This window comes from Carex rostrata, chromosome 24 (genome assembly GCF_964058835.1).
Source record: "Carex rostrata chromosome 24, lpCarRost1.2, whole genome shotgun sequence".
NCBI lineage: Eukaryota > Viridiplantae > Streptophyta > Magnoliopsida > Poales > Cyperaceae > Carex > Carex rostrata.
The window spans coordinates 1,968,068-1,990,764 of record NC_135941.1 but is presented as its reverse complement, the minus strand read 5'-3'; the positions used below and the strand labels follow the sequence as shown (position 1 = coordinate 1,990,764).

The window sequence follows — 22,697 nt, the reverse complement described above, 5'->3', positions numbered from 1 at the left end:
CTGTCCACGAATCAAACCAGTAAGATATGGAGTCTCCCGTGCCAATATGCCACTGTGTACTCCAATTAAAATGCGGTCGAATTTTACGCAGTTGCATCCAAAAGAAAGATCCATCACACATCCATATTTTGTGTAGATGTTGAGACTTAGTTGTCGATTTCAGCATGGTAGCAGTTACTGCCCATAAGGAGTTTTGATACTGAACCTGGTATAGTTGCCAACACCATCTCAATAATAAAGAGATGTTCCTTATTATCAAATTGGAAATACCCAAGCCTCCATATCGTTTCGGTATGCATACCTCAGACCATCTAATCAATGAAACACCTTTCTTGGTCTCTGTCTGACCCCCACAAAAATCTCCGTCGGATCTTATCCAGTCTATTAATGACCCACTTAGGTAATAAGAATGATGACATAAAATATATAGTGATGGAACTTAACACCGAATTAACTAGTTGAAGCCGACCACCTCTTGAACTTAACACCGAATTAACTAGTTGAAGCTGACCACCTCTTGAGATTAGCCGACCCTTCCAGCCTTGAAATTTGGATTCTAATTTTTCAATTAGAGGCATGTATAAAGCCTTATTCGATTTCTTTATTGTAAGTGGCAATCCCAAGTAATTAATGGGGAATTGGGTTTGAACACAACCTAATATCTCTGAGATGACTGGTATCCGATCCTGTTGGATATTAATAGGAATCCAGGAGCTTTTTTCAAAGTTTATATTCAACCCAGAAATAGCCGTGAATAATCTCAATATGATTTTTAAGGATACGATAGATGTGTTATCATTTTTAACAATGAATATCGTATCATCCGCATATTGATGAATTATCACTGCCTTGCGCAATTTGGAAGATATTCTGTCATTTGTTGAACTATTTATTACCTCAATCATTTTTTGGAGCACATCCACTGCAATATCAAATAACATTGGGAAAAGGGGATCCCCTTGCCTTAACCCTTTTCTGTGCTTAAAAAACTCAGTAACTTCACCATTAATGACAATGCGAGAAGAGGCTGTGTTGAGCAAGTTTTCAATCCACCTTACCCATCTATTCGGGAAATCCCGTGTTACCATGACATCTTGCAAATATGACCAATTTACCGAGTCGAAAGCCTTTGAGAAATCAATCTTGACAAAGCAAGCTGATTTTGTCGTGCTAGAGATATGATGGAGCATCTCTCTTGTGGAATTGAAATTTTCCGTAATTTGTCGACCTTGAATAAAAGTCGTTTGACTTGAAGATATCAAGTCAGGAAGCATTTCCCTCAATCGGTTGGCCAGTAGCTTGGATATTAATTTGGGAATTACATTCATCACACTAATTGGTCTATAATCCCCCACATATTCTGAGATTTCTTTCTTTGGTATCATAATTATGTTTGCTTGGTTTACCTCTTCTAAATTAAGGGTATGGTTGTAGAAAGCATGCATAATTATTAAAATCTCATCTTTCAGTAAAGGCCAATGCTTCTGAAGTAGTTCATTGGGTATGCCATCCGGACCTGGTGATTTATTTTTAGCTAATTGCCTTACTGCCATTTCGATTTCCGTTTCTGTGAAAGGAAGCTCTAGACCCGTTAAGACCGGGTTTATCGGGTATAACTTCTCTGGCTTGAATTTGATCACTGGATTTTGAACACCTAGCAGCCCTTCCATTTGTGTTCTAAAAGCTTCCCTGATTCGGCCTTCATCAGTAATTAAATCCCCTTGTATTTTGAGATAAGAAACTTTATTTCTTCTATGTCTGGCGGATGCTAGCGCATGGAAATATCGGGTATTTTTATCCCCCGCTTTTAACCATTTGCAATGAGATCTATGATGCCATCTTGATTCAATAATATCCGCTAAAGCATATGCCCTTTCTTTTGCCATAATTCTAAACCGGTATTCATATCTCTCCAGATTTCTTTGTTCCTCAATTCGATCAAAAAATAGTATAGTTTTCTTACAAAACTGCAATTGCTTTTCAATCTCATCAAAATTCTGAAGATGCCAATCTCTTAGTTTCTTGTGCATTATGTCACAATTATTCATGAATCTTTGCAACTCACTTAGAGAATTGTCCCCATTTTGCCATATTTCTTGAATGATTTTATTAGCTTGGGGGTTAGATAAACAGAATAGTTCCAATTTGTAATGCCTCATTCGTTGTGCCTCATTCTTGCAGCTGAGTAACAGGGGTGCATGATCAGAAACTAATACCTCCATTGCTTGCAGGGAGATGAGAGGGAACTGTAATGAAATTTCAGGGGCAACTAAGATTCTGTCAATTTTGGAGTGGGTTGGCTCTGGCCTGTTGCTACACCAAGTATACCTTCGGTTTTGTAGGGGGATGTCAATTAGTTGCAACTCGCTAATCAAGTCATTAAATAATGACATTAGGGTAAAACTCCTCTGATTACCAGAACGGCCAATCAACCAACGAACTAGATTAAAGTCTCCTCCCAATATCCATGGATTATTCACCATAGAAGATAAACTTCTGATTTCATTGATGAAAGCCGGTTTTAGCTGATCTGTTGTTGGTCCATACACATTGGTTATTAACAAAGATGCCCCCGAATTAGTTTGCTTTAACAACACAGAAACTGAGTTTCTTGTAACCCAAGAGTTGAGAGCTTGAAAGCCGTGTTTCCATGCTATTAAAAGGCCTCCAGCCGAATTGTGTGCATGACAAACAACACAATTTATGTTGAAAAAAAGAAGGGAGAGTCCGCATATAGTAAATCAAATCATAATCATTCCACTTAGTCTCTTGCAACATTACAATATCACTTCTTGATTCTCTAATCACATTTCGAACCACATCGCATTTTTTCAAGCACCCAAGCCCCCTCACATTCCAACAAAGAATTTTAAATTTTCTTAATTTTTCTGACATATTAAAAATATCAATACACCTAACCCCTTGAAGGCAACCTCCTTTTAACAGGCTTCCTCATCCGAGGAGAGCTCATCACTCGAATCCAACTCAAAGCGAGAGAGGTCTTTTTCTTCCGTTCCTGTTGCATGGGTAGTTGCTTTTAGGTGTGCTTGTGCCTGGCGGTGCGCATTGTCAGCTTGAATCACATCTTCTACCTCCTTGTTTTTAAAACCACATCCTTCTGCTAGCTTTGAGACATGCTCGTAATCTACTCGGACTTCATAAAATCCTTCAGAGTCGAGAGAGATGTCTGCCTTCTCCTTTCCTTTTTCCTTGTTAGTTATCTTCTTTATTGGGCGAGAGGTTTGATCTTGCGACGATTTTCTTTTTTGGGCTGCTGATGCTATTACCTTCTTGGTGTTTTGAGCATTGTTGGCCGGGGCAGACTGCCTAGTCCATTTGTATTTTGCATTACTTGGGCCGCATCTTGCGATGAGTGGTGTTGGGCCTTTACCCGTGGCCTGGAAAATAAAATTAGGATCTGAATCATTCAATTTTGGCACCTGGTGGACAGCTGGTTTCTCCAAAATAGGTGGAATGTTTTTTTTGGAAACTGCAGTGACTGCGGCTTGACTCTTGGCAGGAATATTTTTGGAAGTATTGCTGGCTGGAGAGGAAATCCTCCTGTGATTCTGCGTAGATAACATTCCTTGTGAATTGATTCGGACAGGTGGCAACACACATTCTTCAATTCCAGATTTTGCGCTTCTCTGCATGATTTTCTGTGGCTGTATTCTCCTTTGTGTGTGTTGTATCAGTTGTGTAGTTGCTGTTGAATGACCCGCCACATTATTTTTGTGTACATCTGCAGTATTGCTGCGATTGGAAGGTTCTAAGTTTGCAGAGAGATTCTTTTGGCTGATTTGAATTGGATTCAGCGGATCCGGTGTGACCAAATCTTGTACTCCCACTGTATTGTGCTCTATCTCCATCTCCTCCATTGAGGCAAACTGTCTGAGCTCCGGCGGCAGAGATTCTGTTGTTTTACCGTGGCATAGCTCCCGTAGCACTTGAGAACTCATCGGGATAAGCTCCATGTTATCATGTGTTGCATCATCGTCAGAAGAAGATGATGAAGGTGGTGGCTGAGGTTTGCGATATACTTTCGGATGTTTCGGCATCTCATCGGCAGAGTAAATGGGACCTCTGCGATAAGCCAGAGTATACACCTAAATAGGATGAACTAAACCGCCATCATGCATAGCCAGTTGCGGCGGTACCAATGATAAGTCATCAACTCCCACGGCCACTATCCACGAGGCGATAGAGGCAGGGTCTTCTAGATCCACAGATCCCAAATAAACTCCAAATCGATTCACCACATTAATAACATGCTTGTCTCTCATTAGGTGGGCTGGAATGCCAACAAGTCGGAGTAGTACCTTATAGGCTGGTACACTGATCTCTGCCCCTTCTAATGGAGTCCATGGCTGAAAAGATAAACCCTCATCCTATGCATCTTGTGGTGTAGCATTGATGAACGTGTCTGGGTCTAGCCCCTCCGGTAAGACTATTAGAAACCGAGAACCACTAAGTGTGGAAATCTGAATTTCATCACGCTTGACCAGTTTCGTACGGCATGCATAGTCGGCCACATTATTGACGCTAAGATCCCATTGAAAACCGCTCGTGTGCATGACAACCGCTTGTTTGAGACGGTCCAATTCTTTGTAATAAGCCTCATCTCTCTCTATGAAGCAATGTAATCTGAGTGGCCTCTCGGCCGGCATCTCCGGTTCCTGATACGGATATGAGCCAGTAAGCAACTCCTCAAAACCGGGTTCAACCCGACTTGACACCGGCTGTGCAGGCATCTTCTTGGCCAGGGGCTGTGGAGGTGGCACCATATCTTGCTTGCACTTAGATCCTATATGACCAAAAGCCCAACACTTACCACATCTCTTCGGGTTACGACATTTAGCCGCCGAATGGCCGGTGCGACAACATCGAAAACACCTTCCTTTCCATTCCGCAAAGGTATGAGGGAAACGAAGCCGTGAAGGGCTATGCAGTGAGACATAGTAAATGATTATTAACTTCGGATATTAATACAAATTTTGGGTTTATAGTTATAGAGCTACAAGCACAGATATAAAATATAAATTGCACTTTCATGCATACTAAATAAGAATTAAGAAGTAAAAAAGCATAGAAGCGAATATTTTTGATCATTTTTTATGCGCAGTATATTTCAACAATGGCGACTACTAAACGAATTTCCTTCTCTTTTTGAGGTCGTACTCGTAGGCTAAAATACATTGTGACATATCAAGCAGCGGTTGATCAGCTGTCATCCCAATAGTTTAAAGAGTTAAGGAATTGATGAACGATTAATTGCTTCGTGAAACAAGTGATTCAGCACCTCATATTGTGGTTGGTGAAACTGACACTGAGTCTGATTAATTGCTTTGTTCATTTATTAATTTCAAAACAAAATTCTGATTTGCTGGTTGATGCATTCGTCTGTAACCTGAGAAGTGCGATTTTTTTTCCTTTTCTTTTGTAATTACATGATTCTTGCATCTCGTTGACGTGGGTCAAAATTCAAAAGAAAATAATATTAACTAAATTGGATGTAGTTCAAAGCGGAGCCTATGATGATTAATCAAATACATATTTGTAATTATGATGATTAATCAAAGAATCCAGTTCAAAGGCTAGAAAGTAGAAACATTTTTATTGAATATAGCTCGTTGATATTATCCAAAAATTTGAAAATAATACTAACTAAATTGGATGATCTTTATCGTTATTGGATATGTTTAGGCTAACTTTGAGAGAGGACACATGAAAGAAGTATATTTTTATAACATTCTTGTTCATTGTCACAATTTATTCGTTTAAACTTAGTGCAAAGCCTTACACGAATTTTCATCTCTGAAAAAACTAACACCACATTTTAAGAGCTTTATAGCTTATCAAAATGAGGATTGAATATTTGTAATTGCGTCATAAAAAATAATGTGTTGCTTTGCCTTATGAACTAAATGAGATTTTGCAAATAGTATACTGAAACTAGCTATTTTGTTTATTAAGAACTTATTCAGGATAAAAACATGATTTAAGGATCACAAAAATTTATTTTGATGTGCAAAATTTGATTTATATGATGTAAGAAGTATTAGAACTCGTGAATTCATACTTAGAAAATTTATTTGCAAAGTTTTGTAATGAAAGAATTCGACAACAATGAAAAATCATAATTTCAGTTCGAAAATCATTTCTTTTCAACTTGAAATAATTATTCTTAACCCTAAGATAATGTCCTTTAACTTAGAATAACTGTTTTATTTTGAATAATGCTTTAAATGTATTATTTCAATACATAATAAGCCTTTTATGATCAATTGGATGATTTTCTTAACTTAAACAAAACCATTTGGGCTGAAACATATTCTTCTTAATTCAACAGTGCATTTCTCAGTTCAAATAGTGCAATTTTACATCAATGGCCATTCCATAAACATGATTTTACACTCAAAATATTTTTTTTGGGTAGAAACTGATTACTTTCAGAATTAAAACAAACTTAAATGTATTTTTAAATATGAAACAAGAAATTGTACTTGAAGTAGATCATTACCCATTTATTGATGCGAATTTGAACTTAAAACAAGTGTTTCTTAACCAAATTATTTTAGCGAGGAAGGTGACTTCTTCACATTTCCCATCTCATAAGCACAAAAATAGGTGTATTTAATTAAATCATTTTCAGTACAATAATATTGTGATGTTAAGTTCGAAACTTATCTTAAATGCAATTTTTAACATCGAATGAACTTGAAACTAGACAACAAAAAATAATACTAGCTGAAAAATTGAATTGTGAAACATACCTTTTTGCAAAAGAATGAAAATTATATTCAACATTCATCATTGATTTTAAAACTTATGTTTGGTGCAAATGTATAATTCATTATCAAGATTGTTCACTTTTGAATGTCCACATCTGAGGTAACTCAAATTTTTAAGTTTAGATCCGAATCATTCAATCTCCTCTGACACGAATATTAAAGGGTCCCATGCATTTTATCTCGGACTGAGTTAACATGAATTTTGATCGGACGGTCTGAATTCAAACTCAAAATTTGAGTTACCTCAGTGAATCTGGACTCGCCATATGAATCCAAGCTTGATAAAATACACTGTTGTACTTCCGTATTAAAATTTGTACATAACTTTCTCTTTTATTGTATTTTCAAATGTATAAAGATTGAGCAAAACAAAAAAGTGAATTTTGCATTAAACGAAATTTAGACGATTTTGTTGGACGAACAAAATTATTATTCAATAAATAATCAATTCACGTCATTTCTATTTATTGCTAACGACATAATTACTTTTAAGTGTTGAAATCTTAAAAAAAGTAATCTAAAACGACAAATAATGAAAACATTGGAACTCACAAATGTACTTCTACCACAACAATTATTAATCAATTACTTCAGTTGCATAACTTTAGTACCACAACAATAAATCAATTACTAATTTACTTAATTTAACTCAATGAATCTCTCTGTTGGCCTATAGGGCAATCAACGAGCTGGCCTTAGCTTGTCTTGTTAATTCTGGCTTGAGCCTGGACCGAGAGAATTGGACCTAGGTCACCCGAGCCAAAAGTCTAGTTTGAACTTGTGACAAGTCAGCTCGAGCTGGCTCACTGGACTTTATTAGACTGTTATTATACAAATTTAAAAATATAAAATAAGAAAGCCATTGATTATTTAAATAACCCAAATCATAAAATATGATAGAATTCATACATAAATTCACACAACTAATATATACCAACAATCAAGTCAATTCACAACTAAATATTATAAATCCACACAGAATAAAAATTCACACAAAATTTATACAGGGACGGGGCTATACAGTATAGCTCGTTATGGGTCGAGCTGGCTCGGCCCGAGCTAACCTCTAGCTCAGCTTGTTTATATTTTGGCCCGAGTCTGAACCGAGCTGACTCGTTAATAGCTTAGTCCACTATCAAACAAACTGTTAGCGAACGAACTAGAGACGAATCATGAGCAATCCATGAGTTCGAGCTTTTTTGCCAGCCCTACTGGCCTGCTGCGTGACTTGGACATTTGGAGGTACTGTTTATTTTGCTCCTGTCATATCACACCCTTCTATGTATTCTCCTCCTGTAGATTTTTTTTTAAAAAAAAAAATATCTCCCATCGTATTTATTTCCTAACAATAATATAAGATTAAAAAAAAAAATGAGGCTACGGTACTTTCCAAATTGCGATTAGTTCATGTTAGAAATTCATATATCTGTTTCTTAAAATTCAAATAATCAATTTGAACTGCTTAATATAATCTCTATTTCAAAATATAGTTGGAAATCGAATTTTACATTTAGAATTTGTTTTAGTATTTTTTAAACAGATAGCAGTGATTTTTTTATCAATATAAAAAATAATAATAAATTTTGAAAAAGTAAAATTTGATTCACAAGTACTATTTTTGTAGAGATTATGTTAAATCGTTCAGATCGACTATTTAAACTTTATAAATAAAAATATTGATCAATAACACACATCGTTTCACGCATTATAAGCCATGGTAATCTCACTCTTTTAAAAATGTGATAATACTCGTATATTTAACAAAAAGTTCTCAAACGATAGAAAATAGTTTAATAATTTGTTGCTAATGGTAATATTTTTTGCCTAAACGAACCGAGCAAGAAATATCCAAACATTTAACTATTATAAAACACGATATTTCATACACAATCCATTCAGAGAAAAACCTGCACCAGATAATCCAATTAAACTCTGATAAATTCCGCTTGTTGGTACATTTTCTAGAAGATTTTCTACAGTTTTTCTCATTCTGCTTAGATTCATAAATTATAATCTTTTCTTGTAAAGGAATCATGTGAATTTGTGTTTCCCATCTTGACTGAGCAATCAGAATAGTTCTCGTACAGTTTTGTTAAATTTCAGTAAAGATACAAGAATTGATCATTTTATGTTAATTGCCTGCATAAGCACATAATTTTTTGTCTTTTCCGAGTTTACAGAAGGGTTTAATTAATGAGTAACAATTAAAGATATTATTTTGTAAGAACTAGTTTTGGTCTAGAGACAAATACACATAGTTTCTATATGAGAGGTCATGGGTTCGAAAAAAGTTGTAGACGAAGTACAAAATTCATAAGAAATTTGATCAATTCAAATTAAATTTTTAATTAGTTTATAAATTGTAGAATTAATTAGTTTACCGGAAAATTAATTAATTAATTTTGAACTCTTGAATAATTATATTTATTTAATTAATTAATTTCTGCGGAATAGAATAATTAATTAGTGGCATATATTATTATATTCTGTAGGTTCTTCTTTTTTGAAGCTGTACTGTTATATAAAACACATTAAACTCCAATAATTAAAAATAATAATGGTAAAATATAAACTGTAGTATATAAACAACAGCTAGTAGACCAATCAAATTAAGTTATATATACATATTCAAAATGTAATTTTATTGCTATTAAACAAGTAATAAATTTACAAATTATTTTTCTAGAATAGAATAATGAAATTTCTAGTAAATGTTAGTAAATGGATTTTTTTTTAGATAAAAATAAATTTAGGACCATAGACAAATATTTTTTAGGATCATCGGTAGATAATAACAATTAAATAAATTAGTATAAGTTAGAAAAGAATAAAAATCAAACAAGCCACATGAAAAGATTACTTTCCCGTCTATCATTACCGTTTAATTAATTGCTTAGTTACATTATTAAACTAAGAAAAATAAAATATTAACATTTAACTTAATTCAAATAAATTTTGTATATACAACGGCTTATATGAATTTATGCAATAATTGCCTCTTTTAATTCAATTGTTAATCACCATAATTATATCTTTAATGCTATTAATTATCTTTAATGATCTGAAAAATTAAATGGAGAATGTAAGCCGCATAGATTTTTCACCAAAAACATTCTTACTTGTATAATCAGAAAAACAATGTCACTTTTATTTTGCATATAATCAGAAAAACAATATCACTTGTAAAAAATACTTACAAGTATAGGTATAAATACTTTCACGACGAGGCATACATACTTTCATGACGAAGCATAAATACTTGCGTAACGACGAGTCCGAATTAAGTATGTCACCATGAATCTCATTTGAAAAATAAAATTGCATAAAAAATGTTAATGGTTTTAGATTCACAAAATTTCCTTACAGATCATCAGAAATATAAACAAGATTTAATGGAGAAAAAAAATCCACCTCTAAAAATGTGCGTGGTATCCCATATAGTTTGAGTAGTCTTCCATAGATATTTATCGTGCGGGTACATTTGGGAGATTTGGTTGGGGATACAATTATTTTTCGTAAAAATTGTCCATCTCAAAGGTATAAGTACTTCTGTGCATATGTATAAATACTTAAAAAAAAATTAGTGTTGAAATTTTTGTGCCCCTCTAGGTAGTTATGGTGCGGAAATTTTGTGGATACTGTTATCAATTTCCTTTTTAAAAATAAATCGATTTAAGTTTCTTTTGATAGATATGTTATATATATTTTTAAGTATTTAGGCAATTAAGTTTAACGCAAAATAGTTATAATTCTCAAGATACATAACATACGTTTAGTAATAATATGAAAGTCACATTGATGATCATCATTACAATTTTTTACCATCATTAGACTCGTCTTAAGAATTAAAATTTTTATCACCGTTAAACGAAACAAATAAATATTTTACAAAAAAAAAGACTTTGTAACTAATTTAATATTAAAAAATAAAAATACACAATCATCCGATCATTTTTTATTACCAAAGTACATGTACGTATTTAAAGAGAACTAGTTAAATATGTACATGTACAACAACTAGTTAAATATTAAAAAAATCCAAGTAAATGGACTTAATTAACTAAAGATGAATACCAAGTGCTTGAACGATGAAGTTAAACACTTTTTCTTTTGTCTAGGATAATTGCATAGCCATTTGCATCTATAGCTAGAAGCCCGCGAGGCTGAGATGATAGCGACCTAAAACCTCTATTCTAGTTTGGTCCAATACAGTCCAATAAAAACTACCGAATAACTTGTGCATTTATTAATCTTTCAAATATTGTTAAGTAAAAGAATATGGCAAAAATAAAAAAATACGCGTGAATTAATCATTCAAATATATAGTTTATGCTCAAGAATGATAATACTAATGAAATATAACATATCATCTTATTCCAAATTCTCCAAATATCTACGTAACCTTCTTATATTTAATTTATTTTCCAAACTAATTGTTTTCTAAAAAAAAAAAAATCTAATTTTTCCACTATTATTTATTTTTTTATAAATAAAACATTTTGAAACACAATACACACATTTTTTTTTGATCAAATATTGCAGAAAATTGATTGATTAAATTGTAGAGATTTTACATCCACCCAAGTAGTGTTGTTTTACAGAGACAACCTGACTAGGTCATATGCTATTTTGGTATTGGTTTTCTCCAATATCTCATAATTTTTTATTTGTAAATGTTTTTTTTAACATGATTATATTTCAAGTGTTAGATATATTAATATGCAATAATATGATATTTGTTTATTTATAATATGTAAGAGGTACACATAATGGATGAACAAACTAACCAAGATATTAGACCAAACATACAATTTAAATGACTTAATATAATAGCTTTATTTTGACATTGTAATCGTATGACCAGCAATTACCTTTTCATCAATTAAACATGAAAGAGAGAACATTAAATGATCACACAAAATATACTTTTCTTTTCGTGTTAAAATCGTATGACTAGATTCAATTATTTTAATTAGAGCACTAAGTAATTATTATCTCATAAAAGCTGAATTGCTTTTAAATGCACAAAGAGTGAAAAGTTCTTTTTATGAACTAACATATAAAATTGTTAACATTGAAACAATTTGCAGCACATATTTTTTTGGCAGTTTATAATAAACTAATAATGTATAGTTTCACTTTATAATGTTACTTATCGTACATTTTTTTTTTATCTAAAGAAAATAAACTTACTTTAGTCAATGATGCCTTATCTAATCAGTGAATGGAGTGGGTACGATGAGTATCGTATTTATTTTTTATAGGACTATAGTACTGTTCGATTTGTTTTAAAATTCATATACACAAATATTAACACAAATTTGCATAAATATTAAAGCAGTGCGTAAAGATTTTAAAACAGATTCAACGGTCCTACAACCAAGCAAACCTAAATTAGAATCGGACCTACTACTCCTAAGGTATCATTCCCCTCTCTTTTTCTCTGATTTTCTTCTCATTTCGTCAGAATTTAAGTATTATGATGTCCTAAAACTAAAAAATACAACATTTTGTGCAGTGAATAATAATATCACTTTCCTTGTCAACTCTCAACAAGTCGCAGAAAATCGAGACACCTTGGAAACAATGGGCCCCACCTGTCATGGGTCCCACACAACCGTTCTTTGAACCAACCACTGTGAGACAACAACATCTCTGTCTAGTGATGTTTTTGTTGTGTGTGATGCAACTATGCATCTTTCAGCAGTAAACTCTTATATAGAAGAAAAAAAAGAAGAAGACCCGCAACACCACATTTCTCTGATTAAAAAATAGTAGCTCTCTAATAGTATTCTAGAAAAAATGAAGAAATTTGGGGACAGGTCCAGGTCCAGTGAGGCCCAAATTTATTTTCTATACTTTAACCTGGACCGGACAACATAGTGAAATCCAAATTAAGAATGTGTGTGTGGTTGTGTTCAATTTAAATTAGAGAAGCAATATATATATGAGTGAGTCTATGGTACTATGCATATCACGGGTTGTTATCGTATTACGGTTCTATATTTGAGTTTTCAAATTCTAACGGTCGATCCGAACCGTTCATCTTGTTCTCCATATTAATATGTGTTTGGAGACCAAATTTTACATTTTTTGAAAATTTTTTACTATTTTTTTAGATATTTAGAAAATCACTTGATCTGAAAATTCTGGACCATCCAAAAACAGTGATTTTCAATAAATCTAAAAAAATAGTAAAAAAATTTCAAAAAATGTAAAATTTGGTCTCCAAACACATATTAATATGGAGAACAAGATGAACGGTTCGGATCGACCGTTAGGATTTGAAAACTCGAATATAGAGCCGTAGCACGGTAACAAATTGTAATATGCATAGTACCATAGACTCACTCTATATATATTGTACAACCAAATTCAATGTATATATATAGTTATAGAGCTACAAGCACAAATATAAAATATAAATTGCACCTTTGATGTCGTAGACTAAAATTTTTTATGCGTAGAAGCGTAGAAGCGAATATTTTTGGTCATTTTTTATGCGCAGTATTTCAACAATAACGAGTACGAGTACTAAACGAATTTCCTTCTCTTTTGAGGTCGTAGACTAAAATACATTGTGACATATCAGGTAGCGGTTGATTCTTCCAGGAGTGTTAACTAAATTGTGCAATAAAAAATGATGAAAAATGAACTCATTAAATTAATTTTTAAATCATATTTTTTTGACTGCTTGACTTCATACTAAAATAGTTCAAAAATTTAAAAATTTGACATCTAAATGCATCACTCATAAAGTAGATCGCAAAGAGACTTGGTGAGCTTAAGAACACTCTAATATCATCACTCTCTCTGACCTTTTCAAGTGGAAGTCTTATAGATATAGTGTTCTCTCAACAAAAATAAATCTGCTGTGATTCAAAGGAATTGCAGGAATCCTGATATTTTAAATTTAATCTTTCATTTGTTTTGAGATTTATAGATAAAAATAATATTTATTAAAAATTCGTACATTTAAAAAAGGAAAATATTTAATTTGAAATAACATGGACCTACAATTCCTTTGAATCCCAATTATTTTCTCTCTCAACTCTTTTCATTACCTTATGGGACAAATATTGAGCTCCGATCCACTTACGTACCTATTCGCTTAAACAACTAGAGTGTTAAAAACTAACTTCTAATCTAATTTCGTATCTGAAATAATGTTCTTCGCATGTAAAATTACATGTTCAATATGTCGAATAAAAAATTTCTTATAAATATTTGAATTTAGAAAACTTGTACTTAATTTTTATCTCAAAAAAAAAAACTAGACCGCTGACATCACAATTAATTGCAATCTTTTACCACAATAATAACTTCATTACCCAGCAAGCACATTTTTACAAGCCAAGTTTCTATCTAAATCCAACCAAACCCAACCACCACAAAATACTAATATGATCCAGAGGATTATGCCGATACTAACGATGATTTATTAAGATCTAATTACATCTAATCGCACACATGCCAACCTAGCTAATCAAGTGGCCTTAGATCTCTTCTCCTCCACAAACGCCATAATCTCGCCGATGAGCTGCTTCGACTCATCGAAAGGAAAAACATAAAAGGCATGTACCGCATTTGGATACTCGATTAGCTGTACCTCCTTACCCTTTTGTTTCAACATTTCATAGTACCTCTTTTGCCAGTCCTGCAATGGATCATAACCGCCTATCACTAGCAGCACTGGCGGGAAGGCAATGCCTGTTCAACAAAATAATAAAATTAGTTTCTTCTGACAGGTCTATAAGCTACCTGCAAATATTGTCGTTAATATTCTGGTTTACTGATTTTGCACAAATTAACGCAGAATACTATTATACTAGCATTAACAATCTTAATTAAAGCTAGAAAGCTTTTCTTTCTTTTTTAAAAAAAAAAATAGCTAGTAACAATGCAATTTGAAGATGACTTCATATCTACCTAACTAGAAACCAAGAACTCTCAAGCCAATCAGAAAATGTGTGTAAAAATAAAAAGGTATACTATGTAATTATAGAGGAGGGTTCAAATGCACTCAAATTTTTGTGTACTCAAATGCACTCTATCTTTCAAATCTTTTTTCTATACGTTTTCAAAGTCCAAATAGTCAATCCGAACCATTAGATGCGATATATATATTAAGATGTGCTTGGAGACCAAATTTTACATTTTTTGGAATTTGTTTACTATTTATTAAGCCACTTTGAAAATCGCTGATTTTACATTTTCTGGACCATTGGATCAGCGATTTTCAAAGTGGTTTAATAAATAGTAAAAAAATTCCAAAAAATGTAAAATTTGGTCTCCAAGCACATCTTAATATATAGATCGCATCTAACGGTTCGGATTGACTATTTGGACTTTGAAAATGGAGAAAAATAATTTGAAAGATAGAGTGCATTTGAGTGCACAAAAGTTTGAATGCATTTGAACACTCCTCATAATTATATATACACAATTTTTACCGCAGGCTGTACTGGAATGTTTTTTATAACGCCTTTTGGCTGCAAGCCTGCAAACATAATTAATTTCCCTTGACAAAATAAGAAAAAATAATCATTTAATCTTCTTAATTTTTCATGGTAAGCTTTTAAATATTGCTTGGTTAACATTAAATTACCAAGCTCTGTTGCTGGGGAAAAGGCGTGTGCCGCCTCATGGTTCCTATCAGCTCCTTCCGGTAGAAATGCTTTCCACATCCAATCAGTACGTTCCTGCGACACCAGCGGGGCCCCCTCCAAACGTATCTCTGATTCGGTCCGTTCTTCTCCCCCGAAGAATGGTTGGATCGCTATCACTCCGGAAAGCTTGATCCTGTTCCAATTTGCGGTTTCCGTGCAGTACCTAATAATATAGCAAGTCTTAAGACAAGAAAATACCAACTATTTCTGTGCCTGAATGGATAACATCAACAAAACGACCATGTACTAACAAAATTTTTTTATTGGAACTTATTTTAGATTAAGATGCTGGAAAGGGTGGAGGCTATGCTTAAACCATTTTCCTTATTAAAGGGTGACTATGTCAAAATTTGTACTTGTCCACATATTACAATGCAGCTTCGCAAAACTTGAAATTTAAGTCCATCTTGCAAAACACTCGAACAAAGATCCAGAATAAAATCTAGAGCTTCCTTCAACTAAAATCCAACCAACAAACAAAGGATATAAATCAAATAACAAATATAAAAAGTATTTCCAATGTCTGACCTGCGCGCCACATGGTGGGCAATGTTGGCACCAGCGCTATCGCCCATCAGGAAACAACTGGACCTGTCCATTTTAATCCCTTCCATCACCTTTTCCGATTGAAGCTCTCCCGAGTCGAGATATCTTAATACCTCCATGCCATCGTCATATGGGGCTGGATATCGGTGCTCTGGCGATAGCCGGTAGTCTACTGACACTACCACTGCCCCTATCTTCCGACTGAACCTTCTACACACTGCATCATACACATAGGACATGGCCGAGAGGTACGCGAATCCGCCCCCATGGAAGAAGACGAAAACCGGGAGAGGAGTCGAGGATGGTGATGCGGGTACGAAGACACGGATTAGGGTGTTGTGAGAGGGGTTAATGGTGATATTGGAGGTACGGACGCCGGTGAAGGGGTGGAGGGAGGCTGGAAAGTGAGGGGAGATGAAGGAGAGGAGGCGGCGATTGATGGTGCCATTACTACGGCGAGTGATATCAGTTATAGCGGAGCCTAACTTGAAGATCAGGAGCAGCTTCCATGACATCGACGGTGGATAGAGTGCATTGCAATTTGCCTGAGATGGAGATTGTTTGATCGTCATTTGATTGTAATTTGATTTATGAAGAGAGACTGAGCGAGTATTATAAGGGCCTAAGGGGCACGCAAGTGCGTGAAGGAGTGGGACAGTGGGTGAGTGAAGATAGGGGTGCCGAGAATGGAAGGGACGAAGGGGGCTTTATGGTGGTTTCTTTTCTTGTGCAGTTTATTATCCCATGTAAGTGGAGCGGATCCTCTGAAGTAACTCAAATGTTGATTTAGATCCCAACCGTCCAATCAGAATCAGGTAAATATGATCGATGTGGAAGTTCTTTAATATTCGTATCAAAACAGATCTGACGGTCTGAATTTAAACATAAAATTTGAGTTACTTTAGGTGATTGATCATTCGAATATATGTGGGTCTACGACCTCCAAATTAATATATAGAAGCTGGGATCTCCATCCTGCTGATATCAATCCAATAAATAGCAGAAATAATATGGAGTTCTAAATAACACTACACAGTAATGATTCCAATTTTCCAGTCAAGAAGAATCTGCGGAACCGAATCTCAAAATTCTGTCAATATGGTAAATCCGTCCGTCCATTTATAATTTGGACGGTTATAATTGAAGTATGAAGAATATAAGTTGTATCTTCTTAAAATTCAGACACTCTCTATAGTTGATAGGATTTTTCTACCCACAAACGAGGAGGAGATTTGGTTCCAATTGCTAGCTAGCACCTAGCAGCCATCAAGAGCAGTTAAGAGATTAACATAGTTTTTTTTTTTTTTTGAAAGCCTGGCAGGCTGGCAGCAGCTGCCAGTGGTACATTAAAAAGAACATCAATAGTTTACAGTACATCAGAGCATCAGAACTCCACTCACACATGAGACTGGTGTCTCATCTTACTACATATAAACTAGCTAAGCAGTGCACCGGATCACTCATATACATTCATACAAGTATGCAACCTTTGACATAAATGTGAGATAAAAAGGAAAAAACATATAGCCCATCAATAAAAAGCTACGTCAGCAACATTTCCAAATTCCAATATTCTTGTTCAGGTTGTCAGCAACATGCTGCATACACAACATATGCACTCATTCACAGTCCCTTGTCAACCATCCGAAATCGTTATGGTCAAATACAAATTTGATTATCTTGTGCCGGTCTGATGTAACAAAAAGTTTTTGAATCCAACCACATCTCTTCTGAAAAAACATATTTGACAATCTGAATTTAAACCCAAAATTTGAGTTAATTTAGGTGATATGATCATATGAATATGTGGGTGTACGACCTGAATACACATCCTCTGAGATATCTCAACTTTTGCATGTTTTTTTTGGAAAATCTCAAAGGTTCAAATACGTCCTGCACGAATCTCAAAGCACAAATAATACTGTCTCCTGCGCTATCCCCGAATAGGAACGAGATATGTCGGTCACACAAAGTCGAGATATCTCAGAGTATACGCACTCCTACGACCTCCGACTAGCAGGGATCTTTATCCTGTTGATATCAATTCAATAAATAGCAGGAATAATATGAGGTACACTACGTACACTGATTGATTCCAGTCAAGAAGAATGTGCGCAATTACCAGATGCCATGCATCAAGACCAGTGAGAGATTAACAAATAGTTAGTTAGTTGATGGTTGATGGTTAGGAATATTGTTAGATAATTAATGCTGTAATAGGTCAGTTAAGAGAAGTTGTAATCCACTCTTTAAAATAGAGCACTGTACAAGAGAAACAATTAATATAAGATGATACATTTCACAAATTCTCTCTTGTACTGTCAAATGGATCGATAGGGATCGATCACCGGATATCATATATGAATATTGAATTAAATTCGGTTTGATATTCAATTTGAAGAGCTCCGTTAGTGTTAAGTTTGCAAAAAACGTGAATTGAACAGTTTAAAAATAACATCAAACCAAATTTAATTTGATATCTATATATTGAACTCTATTTTCTCACTAACAGATACAAATTTAGTTAGTACGTAAGACTCGCTCTAAAATCCAGACTGTGAGATTTTATCCCACAAAGAGGATGAAAATTTATTTTCTTTTATTTATTTAATTTTCTTTTAAAAAATGACCAGCATCGGTTTCACGGATAATTCGGATTATGTACGTTTGTCAATTGGCTTGCACAGTACCGTGTCTTAGTCAATTCGTACTCGGTATAGGTCTATTTCGAAGATGCTGATAGAAATTTATGATTTCTATTATTGATGGTTAAGTAGTTAAGTATAGGTCTATTTCGAAGATGGAATATGGTTATCAACAATGCTAATAACAGGATATAAGAATGGGACAGTACTAGTTAATTTGTATCCTTTAGATACTGTCACATTTTTATATATATAGTTATACAACATTTCTAAATTTAGAAAAATATACATTACTATGAGAGTTCAAATACTTTTATTCTTTTTACCTCTATTATACATTTATTTTTAGAATTACAGTAATTTAAAATTTAAAAACAAAACAGTTAGATTAAAATGTCTCATTTATATATGTCCCACATCCTTATCTTTGTCTTTAACATTTAAATAGTCGATCTGAATCATTCAATATGATTTTCATATTAAAATGTACTTGGAGATCAAATTTTATATTTGTTGAAAAATTTTTATTATCTTTTTATTCATGTACAAAATCATTATTTTTGGACCATAAACCAAAAATAATGATTTTGTATCTATCTAAATGATAGTAAAAGGTTCCAAAAAATATAAAATTTTGTCTCCTGGCATATTTTAATATTGAGATTATATTGAACAGTTCGGATCGACTGTCTAGATTTTTAAAATGAAGATAATAATGTGAAAAATAAATTGAGCATGAAAAGAGTGATATGTAAATAAACGGCGTACGAATGCATATTGCAGTAGGATATGTAAATAATGAATGCAGATTTGTATTTATAAAAAAAAAAATTACAAATATTTTTTTTAAATAACTAAAAATAAAACTACAATAAAATTTACTAGTATAATTTTATCTTTGTCAAATTAAAATGTATCATTAATTTTATATGTCTAGAACATTTTTGAAACCGAAAGTTGCATTGCGATGGAGTATACGTTTCTATTTAATGGTATTAGGCATCTTGGTGAAACTACTATAAATACATGCAGAGTTCATATTGTTTTCATCCGTTTCACTTTTCTTTCAGCATCTCTGTTTTTTTTTAAAGCTAGCGTTAAAGTAAAGGGAAAATTAGTTATTTGTCACTTCAAAATTTTCAAATTTGTAAAATGCCATCCCGAAATTTGAAATTGTAATAATGTCACTCTAAACTTCATTAATTTTTAATTTTGTCACTCTAAATAATTAATGACTAAAACATCCTCCCTTCTTCTTCTTCTCCTGCCATGACAAAACTTTAAATTTCAAATTATTTGATCCACCGTTGTCATTAGGGGTGGCAACGAACCGAACCGAACCGAACTTACCTTAGGTTTGAGTTTGGTTTGAATTAATTTCGAACCGAACCTGGTTTGATTTGTTTCGAACCGAACCCATTTCGAATCGAATTAATTGCGAACTACACATTTTTCGAATCGAACCCGAATCGAATCACGAACTAAATTATTTTTTAGCAACCCTAGTTATACCGGTAGTTTATACATTAATTTTTTCTCGCGGGACAAAATTCACATGGCTTCCTTTTACCGGTATGAACTATGAAATAAGTGTTTTTAAGTTGAAAAATTGTTTATGAAAAAATACATCAGAGACGGCTTTCCTGGTATGAACTATGAGAGACGACCGAAGAGAGAGGAGAGACAGTCATCTAGGCCGGAGAGAGGAGTGACAGCCGGAGAGACAGCCAGTCGCCGAGAGCGTCGGCTAGATTTTAGAGCTAGAGAGGGAGAGTGAGTTAGGGAGAGGTGGAGAGAGAACTAGGTTATTGAGATTTGAGAGCGAGGGAGTGTCGGCTAAGTTAAATTATGACTCTCTATTTTGGATTTTAATTTCATCAGGTAAATGGATGGCCGGTGATTTTATGAGATTCGAACCACAAAAAAATCACGAACCTATTTCGATCGAACCAGGGTAGGTTTGAGTTTGGTTTGAATTAATTCCGAACCGAACCTGGTTTGATTCGTTTCAATTCGAACCCATTTTGAATTGAATTAAACTCAAATCAAACCCGAATCGAATCACGAACCTCGAATTTTTTTGCCAGCCCTAGTTGTCATTGAAACTAATTGTGAAAATAGCTGGATCTTTATCTCGGCTGATAATTAAAAATGGGAAATGGAACTTGATTTGTACATGGGCCTTTGTGCTTGACAATTATAGAAGAATTTAAAAATGGACCATTGATCTAATGGGCTTTCATGCTCGTGAATGTTTAAAAAGGAAAATGGATTTGGACTGGTTCTGTTGGACTGTTGGAGCAGTCATAAATTCAAAAGAAAAAAAAAATAGCATGTGGCCTAGAACTTGAATTTTGCAACGGTGGACCAGATTTGGTAGACAATTTCATTATAGCTGAAATTTAAAATTTCAAGGATTAATATCAGATTATGCCATGGCGGGATAAGAAGAGGAGACAAGAGAAGAAGAGAGGAGAAGAATGAAGAGTATTTTAGTTATTAATTATTTGGAGTGGCAAAAATTAAAAATTAATGAAATTTAGAGTGGCATTATTACAATTTCAAATTTTGAGATGACATTTTTCAAATTTAAAAGTTTTGAAGTAGCAAATAACAAATTTTCCCTAAAGTAAAAAGTATTAAATTAAAGGTTGATCTCTACCCCAACCCCAATCGGGACTATGGCATATGAACTGTGCAACAGGCTCTCCTCTACTTCTTGAAATAGAGTCAATACAGAAAATTTCCAGTGTACCCATACAAATATTTGAAATAGTCAATATCCCCATCACAATACCATAATATCCAATATCCCCATAAAATTTTAATTTTCTTATTTTTATCCCCTTTTAGTTAGTTAATATTTTATTTAATTATTTTAAAAATTAAGCTGACTAAAATGCCCTTGAATTTGAACTGGAGTCGTCCACTGAACTACAACATGATTGAATTTAGAAGAGATCTAAGAGCATCTACATCCCTGAAACTATTAGAGTTTCTAATCTGACGTGGCAGTTTCTAATCCAGTTTCAGGAATGTGGGAGAGTTTCTTATTTAGAAACTATGCATGAAAGTTTCTTATTAAGAAACTGTTTATAAACTCTATGTTGGCCAAATGATTGGCTCAAATTGTTTCTCCTTTTTAATTTGTTGCTGACGTGGCTTAATAGAAACTTTAAAATGAGTTTCAGGAATGTGAGAGTTAGAAACTTTAAAGACTATAATTTCTAAAAAGTAGTTAACAGTTATTTAGAAATTCTTTTGAGTTTTAGGGATGTAGATGCTCTAATAAGAAATTGAATTCTCCACTTCCAGTTTCTTATTCCTTCCGGTGCAAGATTTTTGCGATTTAGTTGACACCCCAGAGCAAGGAAATACCTTTCCCGTATCTTTCTCTCTCTCCTCCTCCCTCGTGCCTTTCTTGGCACAAGACCCATCCGTTGCCTCAGTCACCTCACCAACTCCAATGTTCTTTTTGCTTAAATTTGATCCGATTAAGGCTCAATTAAGCTCCAATTGGACTTTAGAGGATGTACAATGATTTAGTTTTACGCTTCCCGTACTAAAATAGTTTGATTTATGAAGCATTGTTAATGAATTTGTCAGACCACGCTTCATGCTAATCGTTTTAGACCAATTTTCATGAATTTGACTTTTTGACTTTTTGATTTATTCCAAAAATCGTTTGAATTTACTTGTTCAATTTGTCAGATCACTAAAATCGTTTGATTTGTTCCATTAATCACAGTTTTTGCTATATATGTGTTCCAATTTGGTTATTTCGTTTCCTATAATCATAATCACTAGTGCTCTATTAGTTTGTGCTTCAAATTCTTGCAGACTATGCTTCATGCTAATCGTTTTAGGTTTCATGATTTATTTCGAAAAGTCAAATTCAAGAAGCTTGGTCTGCCAAATTTCTTACCAAAAGATATAAACCTAGCTAATCGATTAAGTACAGGGGAGAGGAAGAAGAATCTATGTCCTGCATATATTAGTCTATGGCATCCGTTATCTGGATTAGATCAATTCAACAGAGGGTTCTG

General features: G+C 33.7%; 1 protein-coding gene across 1 annotated transcript; it reads right to left on the bottom strand.

Annotated features, from left to right (window-relative positions):
• Positions 1 to 14,096: 14,096 nt before the first annotated feature.
• LOC144575573 (putative carboxylesterase 18) lies at positions 14,097 to 16,681 on the bottom strand. The gene is made up of 3 exons (XM_078325765.1): positions 15,989 to 16,681; positions 15,400 to 15,623; positions 14,097 to 14,501 (listed from the first exon to the last, which is right to left on the bottom strand). Exons 1-3 carry the CDS (start codon positions 16,576 to 16,578, stop codon positions 14,278 to 14,280), a joined length of 1,038 nt encoding a protein of 345 aa, XP_078181891.1. The 5' UTR covers positions 16,579 to 16,681; the 3' UTR covers positions 14,097 to 14,277.
• Between the last annotated feature and the right edge of the window lie 6,016 nt (positions 16,682 to 22,697).

Coding starts and splice junctions, on each gene's coding strand:
- LOC144575573 (XM_078325765.1), bottom strand. CDS start 16,578: ATGACGATCAAACAATCTCCATCTCAGGCAAATTGCAATGCACTCTAT. Junction 15,624..15,988: donor GCCCACCATGTGGCGCGCAG/GTCAGACATTGG, acceptor CTATATTATTAG/GTACTGCACGGAAACCGCAA. Junction 14,502..15,399: donor TTCCCCAGCAACAGAGCTTG/GTAATTTAATGT, acceptor TTTGTTGAACAG/GCATTGCCTTCCCGCCAGTG.